Source organism: Microtus oregoni, unplaced genomic scaffold, assembly GCF_018167655.1.
Source record: "Microtus oregoni isolate MIOR12 unplaced genomic scaffold, Mior012 000045F_ref0000178, whole genome shotgun sequence".
NCBI lineage: Eukaryota > Metazoa > Chordata > Mammalia > Rodentia > Cricetidae > Microtus > Microtus oregoni.
In genome coordinates, this window is record NW_024543219.1 from 94,059 (window position 1) to 117,566 (window position 23,508).

Consider the following 23,508-nt stretch of genomic DNA (forward strand, 5'->3'; position numbering starts at 1 on the left):
CACGAGGGACTGCTCCTGAGCTCTGAGCTGGGCAAACCCTTCTCCTTCAGGTGGCTTCTGTCATTTTATCACAGCGACAGGAACAGAAAGTAAGATACACATGCATGAAAAAAGGCAGGCAGGATGGCTCAGTGGGTAAAGGCTCCTGCTGCCAAGTCTCACAAGCTGTGTTCCACCCCAAGGACCCACAGGGTAGAGAAGAACACTGACCTCCCATGGGATGTTCACACACACACACACACACACACACACACACACAAATTTAATTTTAAAAATTAACAATCTTATGAAAGCATTGCAGTTACTCCGAATATAAAGTTTCAAGTGTAATTTAGATGTGGGAAGTTATAAGGAAATATTTCTTAGAACACATTCTGAGGGGCTGGAGAGAGCGCAGTGACTGAGGGCACTTACTACTACTGTAGAGGGCCCAGGTTCTGTTCCAGCACCCATCTGGAGACTGCCACCCCCGTAACTGCAGTTCTAGGTGATCTGAAGCCCTCCTGCTTCTGGCTTCTGCGGGTAGCAGACCTGCATGTGGTGCACATATATACATATACATTCAGGAGAAACATTCATGCACATAAAAACAAATAGATCTTATATAACAAAGCATATTCGTGCCTGGACATAGTGGCCCATGCCTTTAATCCCAGCACTTAGGAAGCAGAAGTGGGTAGACCTCCATGAGACCCTGTCTTCAAAATCCCATTTTGTGATTTTTGAATGTTTACTTAGTCTTACTAGAGAGAAGTTTCTGCCATTCCACCCAGGCTAGCCTTGAGCTTGCGATAGCCCAGCTCTGCCTCCTGAAGACACCCGCACACCTGCCAGCTGAAGACTGAGTGCTGAAGGCCTCAGATGACGCAGGCTGAACTCCAGGGTGAACCCCAAATGGACAGTGTCCATCACCCCACCCTGCCAGTAGTAACTGGACAGCAGTTATATTCAAGAATCTTCCAGACCCATGGTCAGGACGTCTCTTCTAGAATGCACCATGAGTCAGGAAGTCTTTCCCCAGTTTGAGAAGAGGGTCTTCTACTTTAGAGACCATTTTTATTCCCTCTTTAATTGTTACTAGTATTTTTAAAAAGAGAAAGAGAATGTGTGTGTGTGTGTGCATATGTGTGTGTGTATACACATGTATTTAGATCCAAAAGAGGGTGCTGTGTACCCTGAAACTGGAGTTACAGGCAATTGTGAACTGCCCAGTATGAGTGCTGGGAATTGAACTCAGGTCCTCTTTAAGAACAGCAAGTGCTCTTAACCACTGAGCCATCCTTCCAACCTCTGACAACCTGAATTTGATTTCTAGGAAACCACAAGGTGGAAGGGGCAGACTACTTCCTGAAAACTTTCCTCTGCCCTCCACATACACACACATTAAATAAATTAATTAAAAACAAAAATCATAAAAGAATGAGAACTTGAAACACACATAGAATTGCATATACCATACACACAGATGCTTAATAAATGAAGATAAAATAAAGGCAGAGTAAAATAATAAAATAAAGAAAAAAGGGGAAAAAAGACATAGTGGATAATGCAGACTTGCAGATGCCAAACCTGAAAGCACTAAGAGATGCTGGCGCCTGACTCTCTGACTTAACCACACTGATATAGAACACACTGGGAAGCCAATATCAGTTGACTAAGTGCTGGTCAATTTATACTGAGTGTAAAGAAGATGGCAAAACTACTTGATAGCTCTATAGGGTAGGAGGGATTTGGAGAATTATTTAGAAGACAGGTATAGACATACAATCAAGGGCATACTGAGGGCTGGAGAGGTGGCTCAGCAGTTATGCCTTTCCAGAAGACCTGAGTTCAGTTACCAGCATCCACACTGGGCACTCACAACTGCCTGACTCCAGCTCCAAAGGAGCTGGTGCCCTCTTCTGGTCTCTGAGGACACTGCTCACATGACAAACCCACACAGACACACCTGCAGAATTAAAAATAAAGTTTTAAGACACCATGACCACAGCAACTCTTACAAAGAAAACATTTAACTGAGGGAGTGGCTTACAGTTTCAGAGGTTCCATCCATTACCATCATAACGGGGAGCATGACAGCGTGCAGGCAGACATGGAGCTGTGATATGGGATTCCCTTCTATAGTCTGTGAATACCATTGATTAATAAAAAAAAATGTTTGGGGCCTATAGCAGAGCTATAGGAGCTATAGAGGAACAGAGCGAGGTGGTGAAAACTAAACTGAATGCTGGGAGAAAGAAGGCGGGGTGAGGGAGACACCATGTAGACACTGCTAGAGACAGACGCCAGAACACGGTTCACACAGCAGGACAGAGTAGGAATGTCTATTACATGCAGGCTACAAATCATCAATCAAGAAAAGGCCCCACAGACCTGCCTACAAACTGATCCTAAAAGGCATTTTCTCAACAGAGGTTCCCTGCTCTTAGATGGCTCTCTGGTGTGTCGAGTTGACAAAAACTAATCAACACAATTGTCACTGTGTTTTGCAGAGAAACACGGTGTCATTTATTTGTAGCCACTAAAGGAGGGTGCTGGGGTTTGAACACGGGAGTCCACATGCTCAGTAACACTATTCCACTCATTTTGGAGAATTACTGAGGACCTTTGAGTCGTCCTCTTGAGGAATGTCATCTACAGATTTACTGCAGAGGCTGCTAGATCATATCACGTACAGGTCTGTCCCTTCCTGGTCCCTGTGTTCAAGTGGACAAGTGTGAGAGGTAAGAGGAGGGTTCAGACAGGGAATGTTAGCACCCTGGAGAGGACAAGCATGTGGTCATGTAAAATTCTGAACAGTTGTACATTAGCGGTCTATTTGGAAGGAAAATGTGTAGATTTTTGTTGAAGTGTGGGCTTCTGAGAGGAAGGACACCATCAGAAGACTTAAGACTTACTTAGACGCCAATGTCATGTGCGATTGTGGTAAGCGTTGAAACTCTGCAGTCCTGGTGTCCCCATGGCAGACACTCTGCCAGTTTCTCTTGAAAGCGAAGTTTCGAACCATGTGCAATATTGTTATTATTCTGCTATTTCAATAAACCTTGGTCTTTCACAGAAAAGGCCCTTGAGGTCTAAATTTATGAATTTGAATGCGCTGACTTCAGCGTGTTCTAAGCACACAAGAAAGAGACAAGAAATAATAATGGATTCTGAGGCACAATGCAAAGTCAGCAGCCAGAAAGACGTGTGAGGACAGTGAGTTAGTTTCCTAGTGGAGAAAGTAGAAGTCACTTGTTGGCTCAGACCAGGTGCAGGGTGAAGCAGTTAATGTCCCATCGGCAGCTCACCTTTGAAGACAGTCATGAGTTCCTGTCATCTCACTGGAAAAGCACGCATTGAGATGACGAAGACCAACCCTGAATGGAACAAATAACCTCAGGCAGCACGGAGCCCAGGGACAGATGGTGCGTAGGTAAGATGTGTGGTCCAGCATTGGAAACGATGGTGACAATGGGAAGTAGAGGTGTTGAACAGGTTGGGGCTGGGGTTGTGATGGTCAAGCAGGGAGCGAGGTGCCATGGAGAAGGGGTGTGTGACTAAGCATCCAAGGGCTGTGTAAAAGTGAGGGGAAACTATTAATAGGTTATAATAGGAGGACCCCTGGGGTTCTAAATCCAGCAAGAGAGCCAGTTTGCTCACCCCCAAAGACAGGATGAAGCATGGGCATAGTGGTTTGGGCTGAGTAAGGCAAAGCCCTTGAATGACTTGATCAGTTTGTGTTGAAGGAGTCTTGAGTACCCATTTGACTTTGGAGTTGGATCCTTTGAAAAGATTATGAAGATAAACAAAGTCACAAAGGATAGGGCCTGATGCGGTTTAACTGTATCCCCAAAATTTATGTGTTGAGAAGTAAGAACCTCCAATAGGTGATGGGTACATATGAGTGGATTTAAGATGTTTTGTGGGATGAGTTCATTATCATGGACATGACACTTGGGTAAAAGGTGAATTTTCACACAGCTCACCCTGCCTCAGAGCCACCCACAGGGAGGTGACTCAGCAAGCAAACCCTTGTGGAATTCAGATCCCTCACCATTGATGGTGATGTCCTTTGTGTCAAATGATGACGTGTTTGGTGCAGTTGTAATAGTGGAGCAGTCTTCCAGCAAACTGACTGGGTATCTTAAACTGTGATCTAAAAATTGTAAACATCTGGGTTGCAAACCGTAGATGTTTCCATTTTATTACAAGAGAAACATTTCAAATGCCTCCAGAAGCTTTATTACCTGTTTGCTCTAGACAGCATTTTTTCTTATTTGACATCATAAAGCTCACTAGCACGCCCCTTTCGGGAACTGGGATGATCAGCGTCTTCAGCACATCCAGGGAACATCTCCCCATACCCGGGCTAGCCATAGGAAACAGCTAACAGCAGGAGGCTCTCCCGCAGTGCCCCGAAAATGTGTATGTCGTGGGTAAATACACAACACACTCAGCACCAATCACAACTCTCAGCATCCCACCCTGCCTTGAAAAAAATTACAATAAAACCACTTCTTCCAACTACTGGATGAGCAGCCAAGCCTTCGCCACCCTCGCCTCTCAAGCCCGAGGGCGTCCCCTGGTGGCCGGTCACCTGACCTTGCTGAAGATCGACCTCTCTGAAGGAGCTTAAACTATGCTGTGCTGATGAGGGATGTGGAGTTCTGGAGAGACCCGATTGGGGAAAGACTGCAAAAGAAGATGCTCGGGCTCCTGGGCCCCTTGAGACCCAGAAGAGCTGAGGTTCGTGCAGCGGATCATTGCACGCGGCCGAGATGGCTCTGCAAGTCGTCAGTTGAGCCGCCAAGGGGACCTAAGCTAAGAGTCATGCCCCCTGAAGTTACCACACTATGAGATGAGGAGCCAGGCAGCGCGACTCAGGGAGGAGAGTCAGCTACAGCCTGGGAACCCATGCGGGGCGCGGGAAGGGGGGGGGGCGGGTAGGACGGGCATAGAGGTTCTCTGGTGCTGGAGTTCCTGGCCAAAGTAGAAGGAGTTCAGAGTTGCTGGAGAGAAGGGCGGTGGTGGACCTGGAGGAGGCACTTGGGCTGTTGGCTTCGGGGGAGCGCTGGGGACCTCTGCAAGTGCCAAGTGCAGCGTTGGTGCCTAGGAGTGGACAGGTAGAGGAATTGTCGGGGACACAGGCGGGGTCTTGTGCAGTGCGGGGACTTAGAGGAGAGTAGAGGTTAGGAAAGGAATGATGGGTCACGCGACCGCCTTGTGCTGCGGGCTGGGTTCCCAGTGACCCCTGACTCCCCCATCCTGGGGCAGCTGCTCCTAGAACCTGCTGGATGTGCAACCCTGTGTCGGGACAGCCCCACCTGGAGCAGAGTTATTGGGTAAGGAGGATCCAGTCAAGATTCAGGTTGGTCTGGAGCAAGAAAAAGTCTGTGTCTGGAATACAGCGGAATCTGGGGTTGTTTGAACCCCAGACCCCCGAAGCACAACAGCATCAAAAAAGAACTGCCACCATCCACCGCCCAGTACAGACAGCCCTCTTCTCCAGCCTCCTAACCATCCACTAAGGTAAGGGTCCCAGCCTGGCTTTAGTCTTCCCCAAGACCTCCCACCACTTCGAGTCCCCCCCACCCCGTCCCCCCTAACCCCGCTCCCATGCTGCGCAGCCTACTCTGCTGAGACCTCAGAGGACTGGGCACAGTCCAGCAGAGAGGCTTAGACTGGACTTGCTTTGCCTGTAAGACTGCTGTCTGGCATGCGCTCTGAGACAAGACTCGGAGTGCTGTGTCCCGTGAGAGAATAGGGGTGAATCCGTTCTCTGTGCGTGGATTTTACACAGGAGCCAGCAGGTGATTTGGGGGAAGCAGAGAGTCTGTGCTAAGTGCAAAGGTCCAAGAGGTTTGTTTGCTTTGGGGTCTTGGAAAGAAACCAAGGTCCCCAGAGCCCTGGTGGCCACTGTCATCTCAGGCTCAACATCGTCTCCCAGTCATGTTCCGTTACTTCTGAAGTTTGATGTTTATGGATTCGCAGGCTCCAATAGGAAGATGCTGATTTTAAAATCCTATTGGAAAGACATCCTGATGGTTACAAACATTAGTGTGATCTTAGTTTATCAGAGAAACAACCACTCCTCAAGTGATATTGCTAGGCGGATTCCATAGTGCACCCGGGCTCAGTGTCCTGTCTTGATGTTTCTAAAAGGAGATAAGCCTGTGTGTTTGTGGCAGGCTGTGAGGATGATCCATGCTGTAATGAACTGTCAGCAATACTGCACACTGTTACTCCAAAAAGGCACACTCATGCTGAAGCCGTGAGATGGGAGAGTTTACCAAGATGCGCAGCCAGGCTTGGGAGTTTCCTTTTTACAATATACCTCTAAATCAGTGGTTCTCAACCTGAGGGTTTAGACTTCTTTGGGAGGTTGGATGACCCTTTCACAGGGGTCACCTAAGACCATTGGAAAACACAGATTATTTATATTACGATTCATGACAGTAACAAGTTTAAACTTATGAAGTAGCAAAGATAATTTAGGTTGGGGCTCATCACAACATAAGAGGTGGCATCATTAGGAAAACTGAGAACCTCTGCTCTAAATGGTGTGACTGACTGAGAGACACGCCCTCCACAGGTGTGAGATCACTTGGGAACTTTGAAAATCCCACAGCTGACTGCAGGCATTTTGAACTCCCTGAACCTGCATTCCTGTTACTTTTAATGACTGTGCTGCAGGATAAAACATCAGACTCAATGGTTAGCAGATGCCACACACAGATTCTAACTTGTGTGGCACACAGAGGGGGTTCTGACTCACCATTGTCATCTATGAGATAAACTCTCTCCTTAAGAAAAAAAGCTCACCATGGTGATCCACTGAGCAAAGGCTCAGAACTCCACAGCTGACTCTGGGAGAGAGAAGCAAACTCTTGTGTTTACCAAAAGGTTGGCCTCCATGAAACTATCAAAATACCACTCAGAGAGCAAGAGGGTAGTAAATCCATTCTCTTTAAAGAAACACCTAGATAATTATGGTTATAAGAACATTTAAAACCCCTTAGTTCTCACATGTTTGCAGACTATACACACAAACACAATTCGAATCAGCAGCGTTTTGTTACCTTGGGAATTTCTCTAATTTACCGGAGCACCATTTAGATAGCAACCATGTCAGGCTGTCCCACACGGGTTGCTGTCCTGCCCTGCAGTTAAGTGAAACAGATATAGTTTCAATGAAATGAAAAAGATAAACCCAATTCTGTTGCCTTTTCTGGAATTGTATTGACAGAATGTGACCTGTATAGACAGGGTAATGTTGGCCCAGAGATCTCAACAGTCTGCAATCTGAAGGTGGGAACAAAAGCTGTGTCCCAGAAAGCCCATCTCCCTGTAGCTGAATTGATGGGATGTGAACCCAACAGACATGTGTTGGCGATGGTACAAAGCTTGATCTCTCTTCCAGGATCAGTTTGATGAATTCCCAAACGTTACCTTCCTGGACCTGACAGTTAAATTAGGAAATGAAATTACTGCATTCCAGCTTCTGTTTTTTCATGTCTTTTTGTTGTACGTAAGGGAAATAGCCCACTGAAGTAGGAGATGAGGGGGGGGACAGAAATATAAACTCAATGCTTCTTCATTACTTAAGGCTACTTAAGGGAACAGATAGTTCTTCTATCTTCCCCCATTAAATAGCGTGGCCCTAATACTTAATTTGGAAACACTGGCTAATCCCTTTTTCTAATTTAATTGTTCATTTACAGTAATCGGTGTCCCGAGAAAAGAGAACGCAGCAAATATGAAACCACGCCCGTCCCCACGCTGGGGTTTAAATTGGTGTGTCTCAGTCCTGAACAGCCCTGCCGGGAACTGGACCTAAATTAAACTTTAGCCTAATTGAAACCGGCTGAAAGCAGCGCAGCGCGCTTCCCCTCCTCCTGCTGGGCCAGACTCTCCTGCCCAGCGGCAGGCATTTTAGTTCCTTCCTCGGGGGTGCCTGTGAGACTTCCTGACTCCGTTTTTATTATAGTATTTTATTGTAGTATTTATTATGATGCACGTGTGACAGGCATGTGGTGAAGGGGAATGTGCCGGGCCAGATGCCCGTGGGGAAGCTAGAGACAACTTTCAGCAGGCAGTTCTCGAGTTCACCTTTGCTTCCGGTTTGGGATTAACTTCAGGTAGTCAGGCTTGTACAGCAAGCACTATCTACAGAGCTATCCCACAGGCTCCTTTACTCTTTCTCTTTCTTTACAAACCACCCTCGGTTCAAACGATCCAATCTAAATATTCAGTCCGTTTCCAGATGACTTCTCACGTGTGTGTGTGGGGGGGGGGGGCTTCGTGCCTTTTCGTCTATGTGCCCCACACTCCCTAAAAGGAGATGCTGTGTAGATCACGTTGCCCCAGCTTCTCCGTAAAGCCATGTACCCTGGCTATTTCATTTCATCCACCTGCCCCTGCCCCTGATGGAGAACCTCCTTCAGCCAATGGTCTTTGAGAGGTTGGGCGTGGCTTTGGGAACCAAAAGGCCCGCCCTCTCGCTCCCCCCTCGCCACACCGGCCCGGATATTTCTTTCTATTCCTGTTTCCTCGTTGTGATCTGTGAGTTCTCTTTTTAATAAAGAACCCATTTACATACCATATTAGGAGCTTAGCTCCAAAACTTAGCTTTGGACCCCAGCATCATACAAAGGAAGCTGTACCAGAGCCTCTGGTAAGTTTCAGAGCTGGTACTCAACATCCTTCCTGATAGGGTACAGCATCCTAGACAACTGCCATTCTTCCTGTGAGTGCAGACTGCCACACATGAGTGCTACTAACCCGTCTGAATCCAGAGGAAGGAAGGCCTCACGTTCAGGTGCGCAGCTAAGTGGACGGGGGGGGGGGGGGGGGGGGGGGGCGCTGTGCAGAAAGGGCTCGCAGACAATTCCATGGCCAGGGTTTGATCCCTGGGATCCACATAGAGGGAAGGAACTTACTCCTGCGAGTTGTCCTCTGACCCCCGACACCTGCCATGACAAGAATGTGCTTGTAAACACACACATACACACTCACTGAATAAATAATAAATATAATGTCAAGAAATGTTAGCATGTCAAGCATAATGAATGGAAACCAGTAACCTAAGATCCCTCTGAGCAAATCTGAGCATGATGGCACAGTTCTGGTCCTAGCACTGGGGAGGTGGAGAAAGGACGATTTGGAGTGCATTGGCCAGCTCGTCTGTCCAAATCAGTGAGCCTTGGGTTTAGTGAGAGACCCTGCCTCAAAAATCAGGTTGAGAGTGATTGGGGTAAATACCTGAGGTTGGCCTCTGGTTTCCAGACACACATGTGCACATGTGCATACACACCCATATACAAGGATGCAGACAGGTTACATAAAATGCGTATGCCACACACACAAATTTTTAATAAAGTACATGTAATTTATAAAAATTAAAATTAACACAAAGAGACAGATCCTATTCTTTTTTGGAAATAGAATATTTTCAAAGAATCATCTGTGTGAGGTTTTATGCACTATGCTGTATTAGATCATCCTTCAAGCTTATCATCAGAACTACATAATAACTCAAAAAGAAGGAAGCTATAGATATGCATAATCTGTATTTCAAATGTGTCGTTCGTATTGTTCTATCAGTAACCATAGTCATTTGCACAGATATTATTTTATCATTTTATTACTGCTTCACTAGTTAAATGAAGTGGGCAGAGAGGTCCTTAAGAAGAATACACAGAATGTATGTATATGAGCTAGAAGTAAGGTGAAAAATATGAAAATAGTTCATAAATTGTGCTCATGATTGGAGAAAGATTTTTCAATTTCTCTAAACTAAATTTCCTTGGTTTCCAACTAAGAGGAGTTGAACGCTTTCCTCTGCTGCCTAAATTTAAAACCCTTAACTGCATATTTAAGGAGTAATGTTATATTTTTCTACCCATTGAATAGTCTGTATTTTTCAAACTCTGGACTCTGGTTATTTGTAGCCCTGCTCCCCTTTAAGTAGAATAAGCATCCCAGATGAAGGAGAACCTCTACACACACAATCATTAAGACTGTTTCCAGTAGTTAACTACTTTTGTCTTTGCTTTTGCATTTTAGATAGGGTGTCATCATGAAGTCCAGGCTGGCTCTCAAATTCCTAGCAGTCTTCCTGCCTCTGCCTCCCAAGTACAGGTATGGACCATCTAAACGTTTTTATTAGATGTAGAAAGTGAGCCCAAGGTGGAGGTGACGTCCTGTTGCTTACTGGATGGAGGTAGGAAATGTTTACTGTGTGTATTATGAAGAGGCAGACTCAGTGTCTGGTGAGAATCTAAAGTTTGATAGACAAGGTGTTTCACCAACCTTGAGTTAAAGAAGTAACATTAAACTGTAAAGGCTGAGCACAATAAAAACAATTCTCTTGCTATAATTATTTGACACAATTTCTGCTGTGTTTCTGAGATACAACTCACATTTGCTAATCCCAGCATCTATCAAACAAACAGAACCCCCCATTTCACTATCATTTTATGAATTGCATATCTGTGTTCTTAAGACTTCTGGCCGTAACACCAAGCTGCCCACTCCCATCTCCACCCAACAGTTCAGCCCAATCTACACCCTGTGTGTCCACAATGGACTCTGCCATCATTTATTCCACATCTTCCCTGCTCTGGGTGAAAAATGCTGCTGTTCCTTCCATTGTTGCTCCCTTAGACACAGGGATAATATCGTGTCTATAAACATCAACCCTGGGCTACAGTTTGGACCTTGACTGTTCCTCAAAGACCCGAGTGTTCAGGGTTTGATCATAGAGGAATGGGTGGTGGGAACCATTAGGAGGTGGTTCTAGTGGGAGGAAGTTAGGCTGTTGAGGACACAACCTTAGAGGATTCTGAGACCCCAGAGTACATTACATGTATGAATTAGTTCAGGGCTAGGTGTATAGATGAGAACCACATAAAAGAAAGACTTATTGGGAGCTCTTTCTCAGCCACCAGGACCACAAGAAAGGTTGTTGATAGAGTACCCAGCCTCAGGCTTTTAACTATGTGGGGGAAAAAAAAACCAAACACAAACGAAATCCCTCCAGTAAGAAGGATTCAGAAAAGAACACAAAAGGTAACTGTAACAAACAAACACCCCAGTGACCTCGAATATCCCTGTGACAAAGCATGGGAGGGAAGATTTCAAGCAAGGGCCTACGATGTGAAATTATTTACACACCAAGTTCCCATTCAAATCAATAGGAAAAACAAATGCAAAATGGACGTCTACTGTCCAAGGACACACTCTGAGTCCAAGAAGAATCCAAGGTCCTGCTGGAGGTTGAAAAGATGGAGGATGCCCGCCCTTCACAGGCAAAGGGCACGTCCTGCCCAGTGTGGAGTCTGAGTAGCTTCTTGTGACACAGAACTGAGCATGAGATTTAAGAGCCGACAGCTCCAGGCCCAGGAGGTGGCAAATGAGGAGCCACACTGAGAATCCATCTGTCCGTGGGGCACTCTGACTGCAGCAGGTAAACACCCCCCCCAAAGAAGGGAAACAGCCAGCAGAGAAGTGAAGGTTGGCAAAGTGGAAAAAGTCAGGTCATGAAGAAAATGTCGGTCAACTCATAGCATATTCTTCCCTGGCATAAAACGAAAACTAGTTGGTGTCAGGGAGCCACTGTCGAGGAAAGGGAGCCCAAGGAGAAATGAACAGTTTTCCCTGACAGAGGTAGTCCCTTTGCTTTGTTTCCTCAGGCGGTCTCTGGGACAAAGCCTGCTCTTTCTCATGGACAGCAATGTCTCACGCCAGTGGCCGATGCCCCTGGCTGACCCTTAGGACAACCAGAAGGACTTTAAAGAACAAGGACCGCATCGATACAACACAGCAGAAGGTCTGGTGTAAATACAGGCCACTCTGTTGCTTCCCCTCATCTTCCCATTGCCATTCACCGCTGTCCTCCTTGCCCCATGTCAGAGCATCCTTAGATGGCCATCATCTTTGAGGCATCATCTTTGAGGCACCACTGTTCTCCCTGCCCCGTGTCAGAGCATCCTTAGATGGTCATCATCTTTGAGGCACCACACTTCTATGGTCATGGTACCTCTGGTACCCAAGTTTAGTAGTAAAAGATCTTTTGAGCAAAAAAAAAAAATCTGAAGACTGTTAAAGGGATGTTATAATTCCATTGAAAATACATCACATGTGAGTTTCAGACTTAAGGTAGACCGACATTGGAAATATAAAATTCTTGTTACAATAATTTCAATTACTCTATAAAATCAGACCCACCTCTGAGTCATTCTCACCTGGAGTACTGGATGTAGACACCGATAACATAAAATTATGTTAAGTGTGAGTGGAAAACACACATGATACTAGACATGAAAGCCATTCCCAATGTCAAGAGCATGATTACAAACCCAACATACTGACCAATGAAAGGGACGATGTTGACCTTCAACTGTCACGTTCAATCAGAATACAGAGTTAGGGCTTTCAGACTTGTGTTTTCCCATCCGTGTCTGTCTGAAAGGTGAAGGCGGCATCCTTGGCACATAGGTTAAATATTTTGATTAAGAACTGATTGCTGTGCTCTGGTTTTCAGTTTGAATTGTCATAGCAGACAACTGTGTGTGGAGGATCCATGAAAGAGCTCCAGGTGCCCTAGAAATACAAGATTGGTGGATACTGTCCTGGTTTAATTAAGGCCTGCAGCTGTTGCTGCAGGGAAGCATCAGGTTTCAAACAGTTACAAAGACACAATGAAAATAAATAGAAAGGAAGTCTCCCGAGGACAAAGTAGAAATTAACTACGTGTCTGTGTGACGCTGCCCGTCTATGCCATGTTTGCTGGTATGACACAGATCCCAAAGCATGTAATTTAATCTGCCTTAATTCATGCTGCTCGGCAGCATACCAATAACTCAAAATAAAGATTAGGATGATCCAAAAGTTGATATATGTGTACCTGATAAAAATTAAATGAACCAATTATTTTTTAAATGAAGACAATTTAGCACCAGATGGTTACATCCACAGAATTTGTTAAATGGATGTATTATCTTTCTTGAAAAGCATCTTTTTAATATGGAAAGTTTGTTTAGATTCTGTTTCTTATGGTAAGCATGATGTAAATTTCTTCTCAAATAATTTTCACTGACAATGGGACTTAAGGAAAGTGTTTTTCAAAGACAGACTGTTTGTTACTGGATAGTTTCCCATCTCTGGGTAAGAAAAGGGAACCCGAGCCGGGCGGTGGTGGCGCACGCCTTTAATCCCAGCACTCAGGAGGCAGAGGCAGGCAGATCTCTGTGAGTTCGAGACCAGCCTGGTCTACAAGAGCTAGTTCCAGGACAGGCTCCAAAACCACAGAGAAACCCTGTCTCGAAAAACCAAAAAAAAAAAAAAAAAAAAAAATTGGAGCTCACCAAAGAAGCCCACTTACTCTTCTTCCTCAAGACAAAGACGCTTTTCAGAAAGTGGGGCAGGGTTTACCTGTCTGGGTGCTGGCTTTGCAGGAATGGTTGGAATTCTGTGTGGCTCTGGCTTGGGTTTGGCACACGCGAGTGTGCAGGCTGAAATTGGTTCCCAGTTTTAACAGAGTCCGAGCGATTGAGGTCACCGGGTAAAATTAGATTCGCCTGTTGCTACAGGAGGGGCAGAAACCTGAGCCAAGAGTCTTTTCTCTGGGCAGAGCCAGAAGTCAGTGTCCCCTCGCCCTACACAAATGGGAGTTTAATTCTTTCCGTTCCGCAGAGCTCGGGTCCTCATCTGGAACCAGTTCATCAGTGTGGTTTTGAGTCGCTAAGGTAAGTAATCAGTTTCCACTTGGATTTTATATGATTAATGTGTAACTTATAAATCAAATAGATACAAGATTTCTAACTTCTTTTTCTCCAGTGGCATAATCGTTAATCATCTAAAATAAAGCTGAATAAATTCTCTCAATTTTATTTTCATTATTAACAAAATCCAGTTCCCCTCGCGTTTCGCCCGTGTTAGTGCCAGCAACTTCAGGGACTACCCTAACCCTAACCCTAACCTTAGCGTGGTCCTGTTGCTGACAGTTGCAGACTCGTCATAACAATGTGGCTGTGTCATGGGATGTTGACTCTGACAGTTGAACAGAGAAGTATGCTCTTTAAAGTCACCTTCAACTCCACCCAAGCCTTTCTGGTAAACTGAGTCTGACGCTTCAGACCTTCTGGGTGCTTTTCTTAGAGACACTAATAGGTGAAAATGGGAACAAAAGTCAAGGTGTTTTATAAACTGATAATCAACAGCACAACAGCCTAGTGTCAAGCCAGCTCCAGAACTGTTCTTGGACTGTTTCCCTCACAAGATTTGGGGGGAGAAGAGAAAGTGCTATGCACAGATAAAAGCCATCCTGTGGGGTAACTCTAAAGAGGACTGGTGCTTTCGACAGCTCAGATTAGGGTTGTGTCTTTGTTACTAAGTTACTATGTGGAGGTTGGAAACTATGAGTTACTTTTAAAGGAACTGAAGAAGGCCAGGGAAAAACCAACAGGACTGGGAGAAGGTGAGTCTGGGTTCACAGGAACTACAAAAGCCTGGCCTGTTTGCTTTTTGCTCTTTTCTTGGAAATATCTAGATACAAGGAGATCAACTTTGGGAATTTCAAAACTAGAAGAGTTAATTTTGTGGGTTCTAAAATGGGTTGAGATTTTCTTTCAAAGCCAAAGGGACAGCAATATCTCAGACTGTGATTCTGAAGATGGTCACGTCCAAGTTCCCAAGTCACCTTGACAAAGATGGTTGTTAAATACTGAAAATAACACCTTTCCATCTTGTCCTATTAAAAATATATTTCCTGGGGCTTGAGATACAGTTCTGTGTTACAGAGCTTTCCTAACATGTAAAGTCCTAGGTTCACAACCAGGTAGATGATGATGATGATGATGATGATGATGATGATGATGATGATGATGATGATAGACAGATAGATTAGATAGATACATAGATAGATAGATAGATAGATAGATGATAGATAGTTATATAGCTAGATAGGTGATGGATAGATAATAGATGATTGATTGATAGATAGGTAGGTAGATAGATAGGTGATAGATGGATAATTGGTTGATAAATAGATGATATGGATAGATAGATAGATAGATAGATAGATAGATAGATAGAGACACCTGGTCTTCCAGCCATTAAGCCAAACTGTTATTAAAAAAAAAAAAAAAACAAGGACAGAACCCTGAGGCTAATTCTGCCTCTTCTCCATTCCTTCAGGACATGCATTCTTTCTTTCTACCTTCCCCTCCTCACCCAATCAGTATCTGTGTAGCTCTGTCCTTCTCAGGCCCTGTGACAAAGCCCTACAGTTCGGTTCTTGGGTCTGGGTTCCACTCTATCAGCTGCCTCAGCATCTCCAGCAGAGGAGCTGGTCACTTGACCACTGAGGAGCTTCGTCCCCACCGCATCAGCTCCCATGTTGCCTCCCTGTCCTCTTGGGAGATCCTTCAACTCTGCAGTGGCTTTTTTTTCAACACATTGTAGACAATCTGTAGTGTGTGTGTGTATGTGTGTGTGCGTGTGTGCGTGTGTTTACTGTTTGATGCAATAGGTATGGCTTGAGATTTATCATAAGTAATTAAGACTGGAGAAAAAGAAACTGTATTTCTGGCTGTGAAGGAAACAGACTATTGGCAAAAACAAAGCCAATGAAACTGCCTTACCTTCAGCTCTGTGGCCTATGACAGCTGTAAAACCTTTGCCACACTTTGTCATTTCTTCCCCTTCAGAGGCCTTTTAATTTTGTCATGTTGTCATGTAGGGAATTTCCTGGAGAAGATCATATAGGAGTCTTTTATATTTGTTAGGAGTAAGTAAAGTCCTGAGAGAATATGTATTGTTTGATAATGCCCACCCATATCAATGACCCTAATGCCTTAGACCCACAGTAAAAGGCAAGGCCTTTCTGGGCAAGGCTCAGAGGAATGGCAAAGCCTTGCCCCAGTGGTCTCTGCGTGGGTATTGATAGTGTGTGAAGAAAATGTCCACCATAGCTTTCTCTGCCTGCCCTTGGCTGTCTCTACTCAGCCTTTTCACTGTGTATAACAGCTCCTTATTTATCTGTGTGTAATAATCCTGCCCTGCCTCACTGTCCAGCTGCATGCAATAACCCCATCTCTGTCCAGCTGCATACCATAAACACACTCTCTTGTGTGAGAGATGCCTTTATGAAGAGGAGGGTGAGCATAAGTCAAGGATGGTTTGAGCCCAGGTTCCTCTTTCTAGGGAGATGTGCCTGTGAGTGTGGTGATCCTATATATATTTCTCAGGCATATTTCTAGCTAGCTCTTATATCTTGAATTAACGCAATTCTATTAATCTGTATATCACCATGACGCTGTGGCTTACCAGGTAAGGTTCTGGCTGGTGTCTTTCTCCTTCATTAGATACTTGGCATCTCTTTGATGCAACCCACTCTTTCTATATATCTCTGTTCAGATATCGTATCTACATATCTCCACATCACCTATATACATACAAATGAGACAACTCAGACCCCTCACATTCTATTGTTCTGTATCCAGCTACAATTTCAATAAAATGTTCTGGGGGTTTGTGTATCTAATATAGCTGGCTTATTCAACAAGTATTTATTGAGTTCATACAATAATGGCACATGCTGTTCAGGTGCTGGGGCACAACAGAGTGGCCCAACAGTTCGGAACCCTACCTTCTTGGGACTCATATGTGGTGACAGAATCAAGTACAGAAAAATACCCAGGTAAAATACACAGCATCACTGATAGAACTAAGTGATGTGGGACAAACTTCAGCAGGAAGGAGCATAGCGCTATCTCAGCTGCCAGAGCAGGGGCTGCAGGGAGGTGCTGTTACCTGGGAGACCTTCTGAGCAGAGGACAGCAGCTGCCGAGGCAGGAGTCACACTTAGGGTACACATTCACTAAAACCTGTGGGGCTGGAACAGTAGGGGTCAGGGAGAAGGCAGGAGGAATCCTGTTGGTGGTAGTGAAGGCATGGCGGTGTACTCCCAGGTAGAGTACTGTAAGAGACAGCATAGAGACAGAAAGTTGTGGAAGGCCATCTCAGGGCTGGGGCAATGGCCATGCATGCACGTTGACTGGAGTTCAGATCTTGAGAATCACAAATGCTTTGGTGAATGTTGGTTGTTTTTTGTAACATTTATATTTAGTGTGGGCCAGAGTTTATATCTGTGTATGTGCATCGGTCCACTGGAACTAGCATTACAGGGAACTGTGAGTCATACAATGTGGGTTTGGGGGATCAAGCCCAGGTCCTTAGTTAGCAAGGGCTCTAAACTGCTGATTCCCTCTCAGTTTTATATCCTGAGCTTTGTCATACTTTATGGTAGACAGATTAATAACCTCCAAACATGTCTATGCCTAACCTGGGAATTGCAGGCAGAGACTGTTCATTCATTTCCCAACTGATAAAACCTGAATAATCACACAGAAACCATATTAATTATAACACTGTTTGGCCAATGACTCAGGCATATTTCTAGCTAGCTCTTATATCTTGAATTAACGCAATTCTATTAATCTGTATATCACCATGACGCTGTGGCTTACCAGGTAAGGTTCTGGCTGGTGTCTTTCTCCTTCATTAGATACTTGGCATCTCTTTGATGCAACCCACTCTTTCTATATATCTCTGTTCAGATATCGTATCTAGCTTTGCTCTGCTAAGCCATTGGCTGAAACAACTTTATTTATTAACCAGTGGTAATAAAACATATTCATAGCATACAGAGGGGAACCCCACATCAGGGAATGTCTCAACCTTTCATGGAAAGAGGAATTTAGTATATGTGATAGTGTTGGCTCTTGGGGTGGAAAAGTGATCTTGAGTTCTCCAGGGAGTCCAAAGCCAACACAAGGTAGGATTTAGGGTTTGGGCAGGGATGGCGAAGTCAGAGAAGATGTGTAGGAGGAAACAGCATGGAGGTCAGAGATTGGGGCAGATTCTCAGCTAGATCCTCCAGGTCACATTGAGTTTGGTCTTGCAGATACATTTTCTGAACTTCTGACTGCAAGAAACAGCACATATATAAGCCACTCAGCTTGGGATAATTTGTTTCATCAGAAATGGGAAAGAATGGCAGGGGTATTAGGCAGGATTATAAGGAAGACTGAAGGAGATCGGAGAACTGAGCTAATAGCACCCGGTAAAGCTGCCAGCACTAGGTGTCCAGAGGATGCAGGGTCAGTCCTGAGGACTTGGAAATTCTTTGTGACAGAAACACACTTCCGCATTGTCACTACATGGGGGAAGTGCCCACCACTAAGTTACACACAGACAGCGAATTATCTGGACATCTTTCATTTTCAGTATGGCTGCTTCCAAATCACCCTAAAAATGAACGGACACCCCATGCACGAGGTGTCAGGGAGGAGACCCGCTTGAGTGCTATGCGCATGCGCCGTTTCCAGTCTGAGTCGTCATCACTCACGACTTTCATCGACCTCTTCCCTAACATTTTCTTTTATACTTGGTGTAAAGGTAAAATAAAGGATTTATTTTTAACCAGAACTCTTTTGTTTATAAAAATGATATTTGTAAACATTCACTCTCACACATATTATAATCTATCTTAACATATGTCAGTTCTTGGCAAAGACAGGTGTCACAGGCATCCTGTTTAAAACATCATTCATAATTCTGAATCATTTAGGTGAAGGAAAACATAATTTAACTACTCAGAGTCAAACTGAGTAATTACGTTAAAAAAATCTGGATACCACCTTGATTTTTGTTCCTTTTTTGATAACTTGGCTTTAAGGTTGATGTTTCAATGTCAAGTTCAGCTCTGTAGCATTTTGAAAGCCATAGGTGTGTGTGCGTGTGTGTGTGTGAGAGAGAGAGAGAGAGAGAGAGAGAAAGAAAGAGAGAGAGTGTGTGTGTGTGTGAGTGTGTGTGCACACATGTGTGTATGAGAGTGTGTGTGCATGTGTGTGCACACATGTGTGTAAGAGTGTTGTGTGAGCGTGTGTGTATGTGTGTGTGAGCGTGTGTGCATGTGTGTGTGTGAAAAATTATGGCCATTGGATTTTAAGTGAATTGGTCACATCCAAATTATTTTAAATGACAAGTTAAATATTTTCCTGTTGTTGAAACAGTATGACATGTTTCAAAGTAATAGTACACCCCTCCTCATTTGTTCTTCCTTTGAGACAGAGCTTTATGAATCTGATTTTGAGCTCCCTATATAACCAAGAATTCATCTGAATCCTGCCCCCCTGCACTCCTGAGCCCTGGCCTTACAGGTGTGCACACCATACCCAGCTTCTGGTCTCTTTTTAAAAATTATCACTTCTAGAAATTTAAGTCTGGGCTAAATTTGTTTTCTAGACTCATAACAAATCAGTCCTGGCAACTAAGTTCTCTCTCCTCCCTCCTTCCCCCTCTCCTGTCCTCCTTTACTCCCCTAGAAGATGGTACGAGAACAGTACACCACGGTCACGGAGGGCACCCACGTAGAGAGACCCGAGAACCAGCACGTCTACAAGATAGGCATTTACGGCTGGAGGAAACGCTGCCTCTACCTATTTGTTCTTCTCTTGCTCGCCCTCCTTGTTGTGAACCTCGCTCTCACCATTTGGATTCTGAAAGTGATGTGGTTTTCTCCGGTGAGTTCTGTCTTTTCCTGAGCATGCTCCAGATATGCTGGATCATTGCCTTACTAGTGCATAGATAGACACTTCCTGTCTTTCTCAGGATTTTCATAGCTTATTGGAATTGTTCTCTGCATACTCTAAACTACAGTGTGCTGATTTTTTTCTTTTGGGCCCTTATTGCATTATATTTTTCATTAGTTATTTTCTCTATAGGGTAGGAAAATTCTACTCTTGAATTTGTGGTTGATTGAGTCAAGATATCTTAAAGGCCATTTGTAGAATATGGTCTATAGAACTATCTAAATCACAGATTTTCCTAATGTCATCAGTCCTCTGGGCTTAGTGTTTCACACCTGCCCTCACCTACTTAATTACCAGAATGAAATACCTGAGCAGGAATATGTTTGCTTTAAAGAAGATAATTTTTGTTTTTCATTCAGTTTTTTGTTTCATTTTTTCCTTTATTCTTGATAACTTTATGTATGTATACATTAGAATATGATCATATTCTTCCCATCTCCCCCCTCCAATTCTCCTCATATCTCTCTTAACAGACCCAACTCCCAACTTCATGTCATTATTTTTATAGCTCACTAACTCCGATTAGTGCTGCGCACACATACAGGGGTTTGGGGAGCATGGGAAATCTGCCTACCAATAGCCACATGCAAAGGAAGAGTGATTCTCTCTCCCTCTGCAGTTTATCCACTGCCGTAGTTCCTCAGGAAGGGTGTGGCCCCGAGGTCATCTATCCATCCATGCCAGACTTTTGGCTGGCTTGGTCTCGTACAGATAGCTACAGTGGTTGTGAATTTCTCCGTGCTCAGCACTCCTCCCCATCCTCCAGCTCTTCCCTTCTTCCAGCCACCCCTTCCCTGATGATGCCCAAGCCATTTGGCGGAGGGACTTTATAGAGATGGACCATTTAGAGCTGAGTCTAAAGAAAACTCTTCTCACACTTTGGGAGGTTTAAGGGCTTAGATTCAGCTCTAATGGGGACCTGAAGATGTTTGGTGGGAATGCAGGAATGCATGTGACAGGAAGCATCACATCAGCAGGCAAAAGCCAGCCAGGCTGGGTGGGGCCCAGCTGGGGTTTTATCACAACCCTCCTATGGAGCTAACCAAGGGCTCCAGACAAATATCTCAGGTACAAGTTGCCATTGACCCCAGAACCTTCCATGTGGACCCACCCCTTAAAAGTCCAAAAAGCTGCCACCACAATTGCCAAACTTCCCACAAAGGAAGCCTTGGAGAAGTGGTTCTCAACCTTCCTAATCCTGTGACCCTTTAATACAGTTCCTTATGTTGTGATGATCCCATCCATAAAATTATTTTCATTGTTACAAGTAACTTTGCTACTGTTATGAAACTTAATGTAAATATCTGACATTTCTGATAGTCTTAGATGACCCTTATGAAAGGATCATCCAACCCCAAATGGGGTTGTGACCCACAGGTTGAGAACTACTGCCTTGGAGGGACACACTTACACCATGCCCAAGCCAGAGCAATGCAACGTCTGCATGTTTTAAACACTCTGATCCAATGTGCATGAATACTGGACAAACACTTCAATATTCACAGCAGATTTAGTAAATAAAATACTAGCAGTCTGAAGGAATTTATTTTATTCTAAGCATTCTCATTTGTTAAGAATAATGGCATAATTTTATCTGCCTTGATATTTCAGGTACACTTTGTTTTGTAGTGCTGAGAGTTGAATACAGGGCCATTTGCATGTTGGGCAAGTGCTCTACCATTAAGCTATGTCCCAAGAAGTCCTTGTTTTGAGAATCTGGGGATGGGATTCTATAAATTAATGTAGAACCCATTAATTTAGAATTAATTAATTCATGTAGAATACATTAACTTGGCAAGACAGATCCAGTGAGATAAAAATACTACTGCCAAGAACTTCACATTTAGTCGGAGTGCTCTTTCCAAGAAGGGCAGCTATGTCTGCGGTTCAGTGAGACATGCACTCAGGGAATCCTGCCTGTTCTGTGCCCTTATGTCTGTCCTACCATGGTTCCAGTCAATACCATTGCTCTTCTCACATAATAAACATTTGTGTTTCTATATTGTGGTAAAATACTCATAAAATTAAAATTGTAGCTTGAAAAACATTTTTGAATAACATTTAGTAAAGAGTACTATAAGTATATTTACTATAAATATATTAGAAATTATTATTATAAATTACATGTAAGTCGACATTACAAATATCAGTGTATTTAACATTAGACAGTATAGGATATGATTTCTGGGTCAGAATTTGTAAAGATAATATCTGTGTAGCAGCATGATGGTACTGGGCACCAATGCCAAGTCATGATGGTACTGGGTACCAATGCCCAGCCATGACGGTACTGGGTACCAATGCCCAGCCATGACGGTACTGGCCACCAGTGCCCAGTCATGACAGTACTGGGCACCAAAGCCCAGCCATGACAGTACTGGGTACCAATGTCCATTCATGATGGTACTGGGTACCAATGCCCAGCCATGACGGTACTGGGTACCAATGCCCAGCCATCACGGTACTGGGTACCAATGCCCAGCCATCACGGTACTGGGTACCAATGTCCAGCCATCACGGTACTGGCTACCAATGCCCAGCCATGACGGTACTGGCAACCAATGCCCAGTCATGACGGTACTGGGCACCAATGCCCAGCCATGACAGTACTGGGTACCAATGCCCAGCATCCCTTTATGCAGGCAGGGCATCTGGACATGTACTAGTTACTTTTCTAGTACTTGCTATGATAAACACCATGACTGAGGCTGCAGTTGTATGTTTTTATTCTTTAACTCTTTTGCTCTTTACTTTCTGGGAGCCTGCCTCCCAGCTCCCAAATAAATACACATAGAGACATAATTCTTTCTTATGAATGCCCGGCATTAGCTTGGCTTGTTTCTAGCCAGCTTTTCTTATCTTAAATTACCCTGTCTATCTTTTGCCTCTGGACTTTTATCTGTCTCTATTTCTGTATACCTTATCTTTCTTTCTTATTCTGTATCAGCTGTGTTTCTGGGTGACTGGCCCCTGACACCCTCCTCTCCTTGCTCTCTTGCTTCTCCCTCTTTTCCAGATTTCTCCTTCTATTTATTCTCTCTACCTGCCAGCCCCGCTTATCCTTTCTCCTTCCTCGCTATTGCCTGTTCAGCTCTTTATTAGACCATCAGGTGTTTTAGACAAGCAGGGAAGCACAGCTTCACCAAGTTAAACAAATGCAGCCTAAACCAAAGCAACACATCTTTACATGATTAAACAAATGTTCCGCAGCATAAACAAAAGTAACACATATTAAAATAATAGTCTACAGCACAGGGAAACTTATGGAAGAGTCTGGAGTAGCCAGAGTCTAACTTCAGCTAGGCACGAAGCACTGAAGGTTGCTTTAAATGCTATAGCACACAACAAAACACCCTCCAGATGCACACTATCGCTTCACAGTTGTGCAGTTTGTAGAACTCATTTGTACAGATTTCTACGACAACGCACGTCTTGGACAAAGAAGACAGTAGTGACTTCAGATCCACCTCATGCGGGGCACAGGCTGCACTCTCAACCACGTTCGATGTATGGGGTGGCTTTCCTCCCACAGGAATGCGTTACTGGAGGTGTGTGAACAGGGTCTTTAGTGCTGACCTTAACAGAGTGAGACAAGCTACCATTCACATTTGTGGGCTCAGAAGATAAAAGACACAAAGTCCTAATCCACAAAAGGTGCTGGGCCCTAACCCAGAACTGTTGAGCATTACCTGGCCTTTATACCTGCAGTGGAGTGGCATTCACCATACGGGTTGCGTGGGTATAAGCTTGAGTCTTTGCTTTGAAATATCATAGCACTGAGACTACAAATTGTTTATTAATTCATGCTTTAATTTTTTCTGCCTTGAAAACTTTTAACATGATATTTCTGCTTTGAAATTTCATTTGA

The 23,508-nt window shown here is 44.2% G+C and overlaps 2 protein-coding genes across 3 annotated transcripts in view; one reads left to right on the top strand and one right to left on the bottom strand.

Annotated features, from left to right (window-relative positions):
* The window catches only part of Sacs (sacsin molecular chaperone), a 139,765-nt gene that overhangs the window by 3,666 nt on the left and 112,591 nt on the right, over positions 1-23,508 (bottom strand). The window lies entirely within an intron of this gene.
* Sgcg (sarcoglycan gamma) overlaps positions 13,598-23,508 on the top strand; it is a 31,152-nt gene continuing 21,241 nt past the window's right edge. The window contains exons 1-2 of one of the 2 annotated variants that reach the window (XM_041634034.1): positions 13,598-13,730; positions 19,374-19,571. In XM_041634034.1, the coding sequence (XP_041489968.1) occupies positions 19,377-19,571 (195 nt within the window). In that variant the 5' untranslated portion in view covers positions 13,598-13,730; positions 19,374-19,376. The remainder of the gene's footprint in view (positions 13,731-19,373; positions 19,572-23,508) is intronic. The other variant, XM_041634035.1, reaches the window with a different exon arrangement.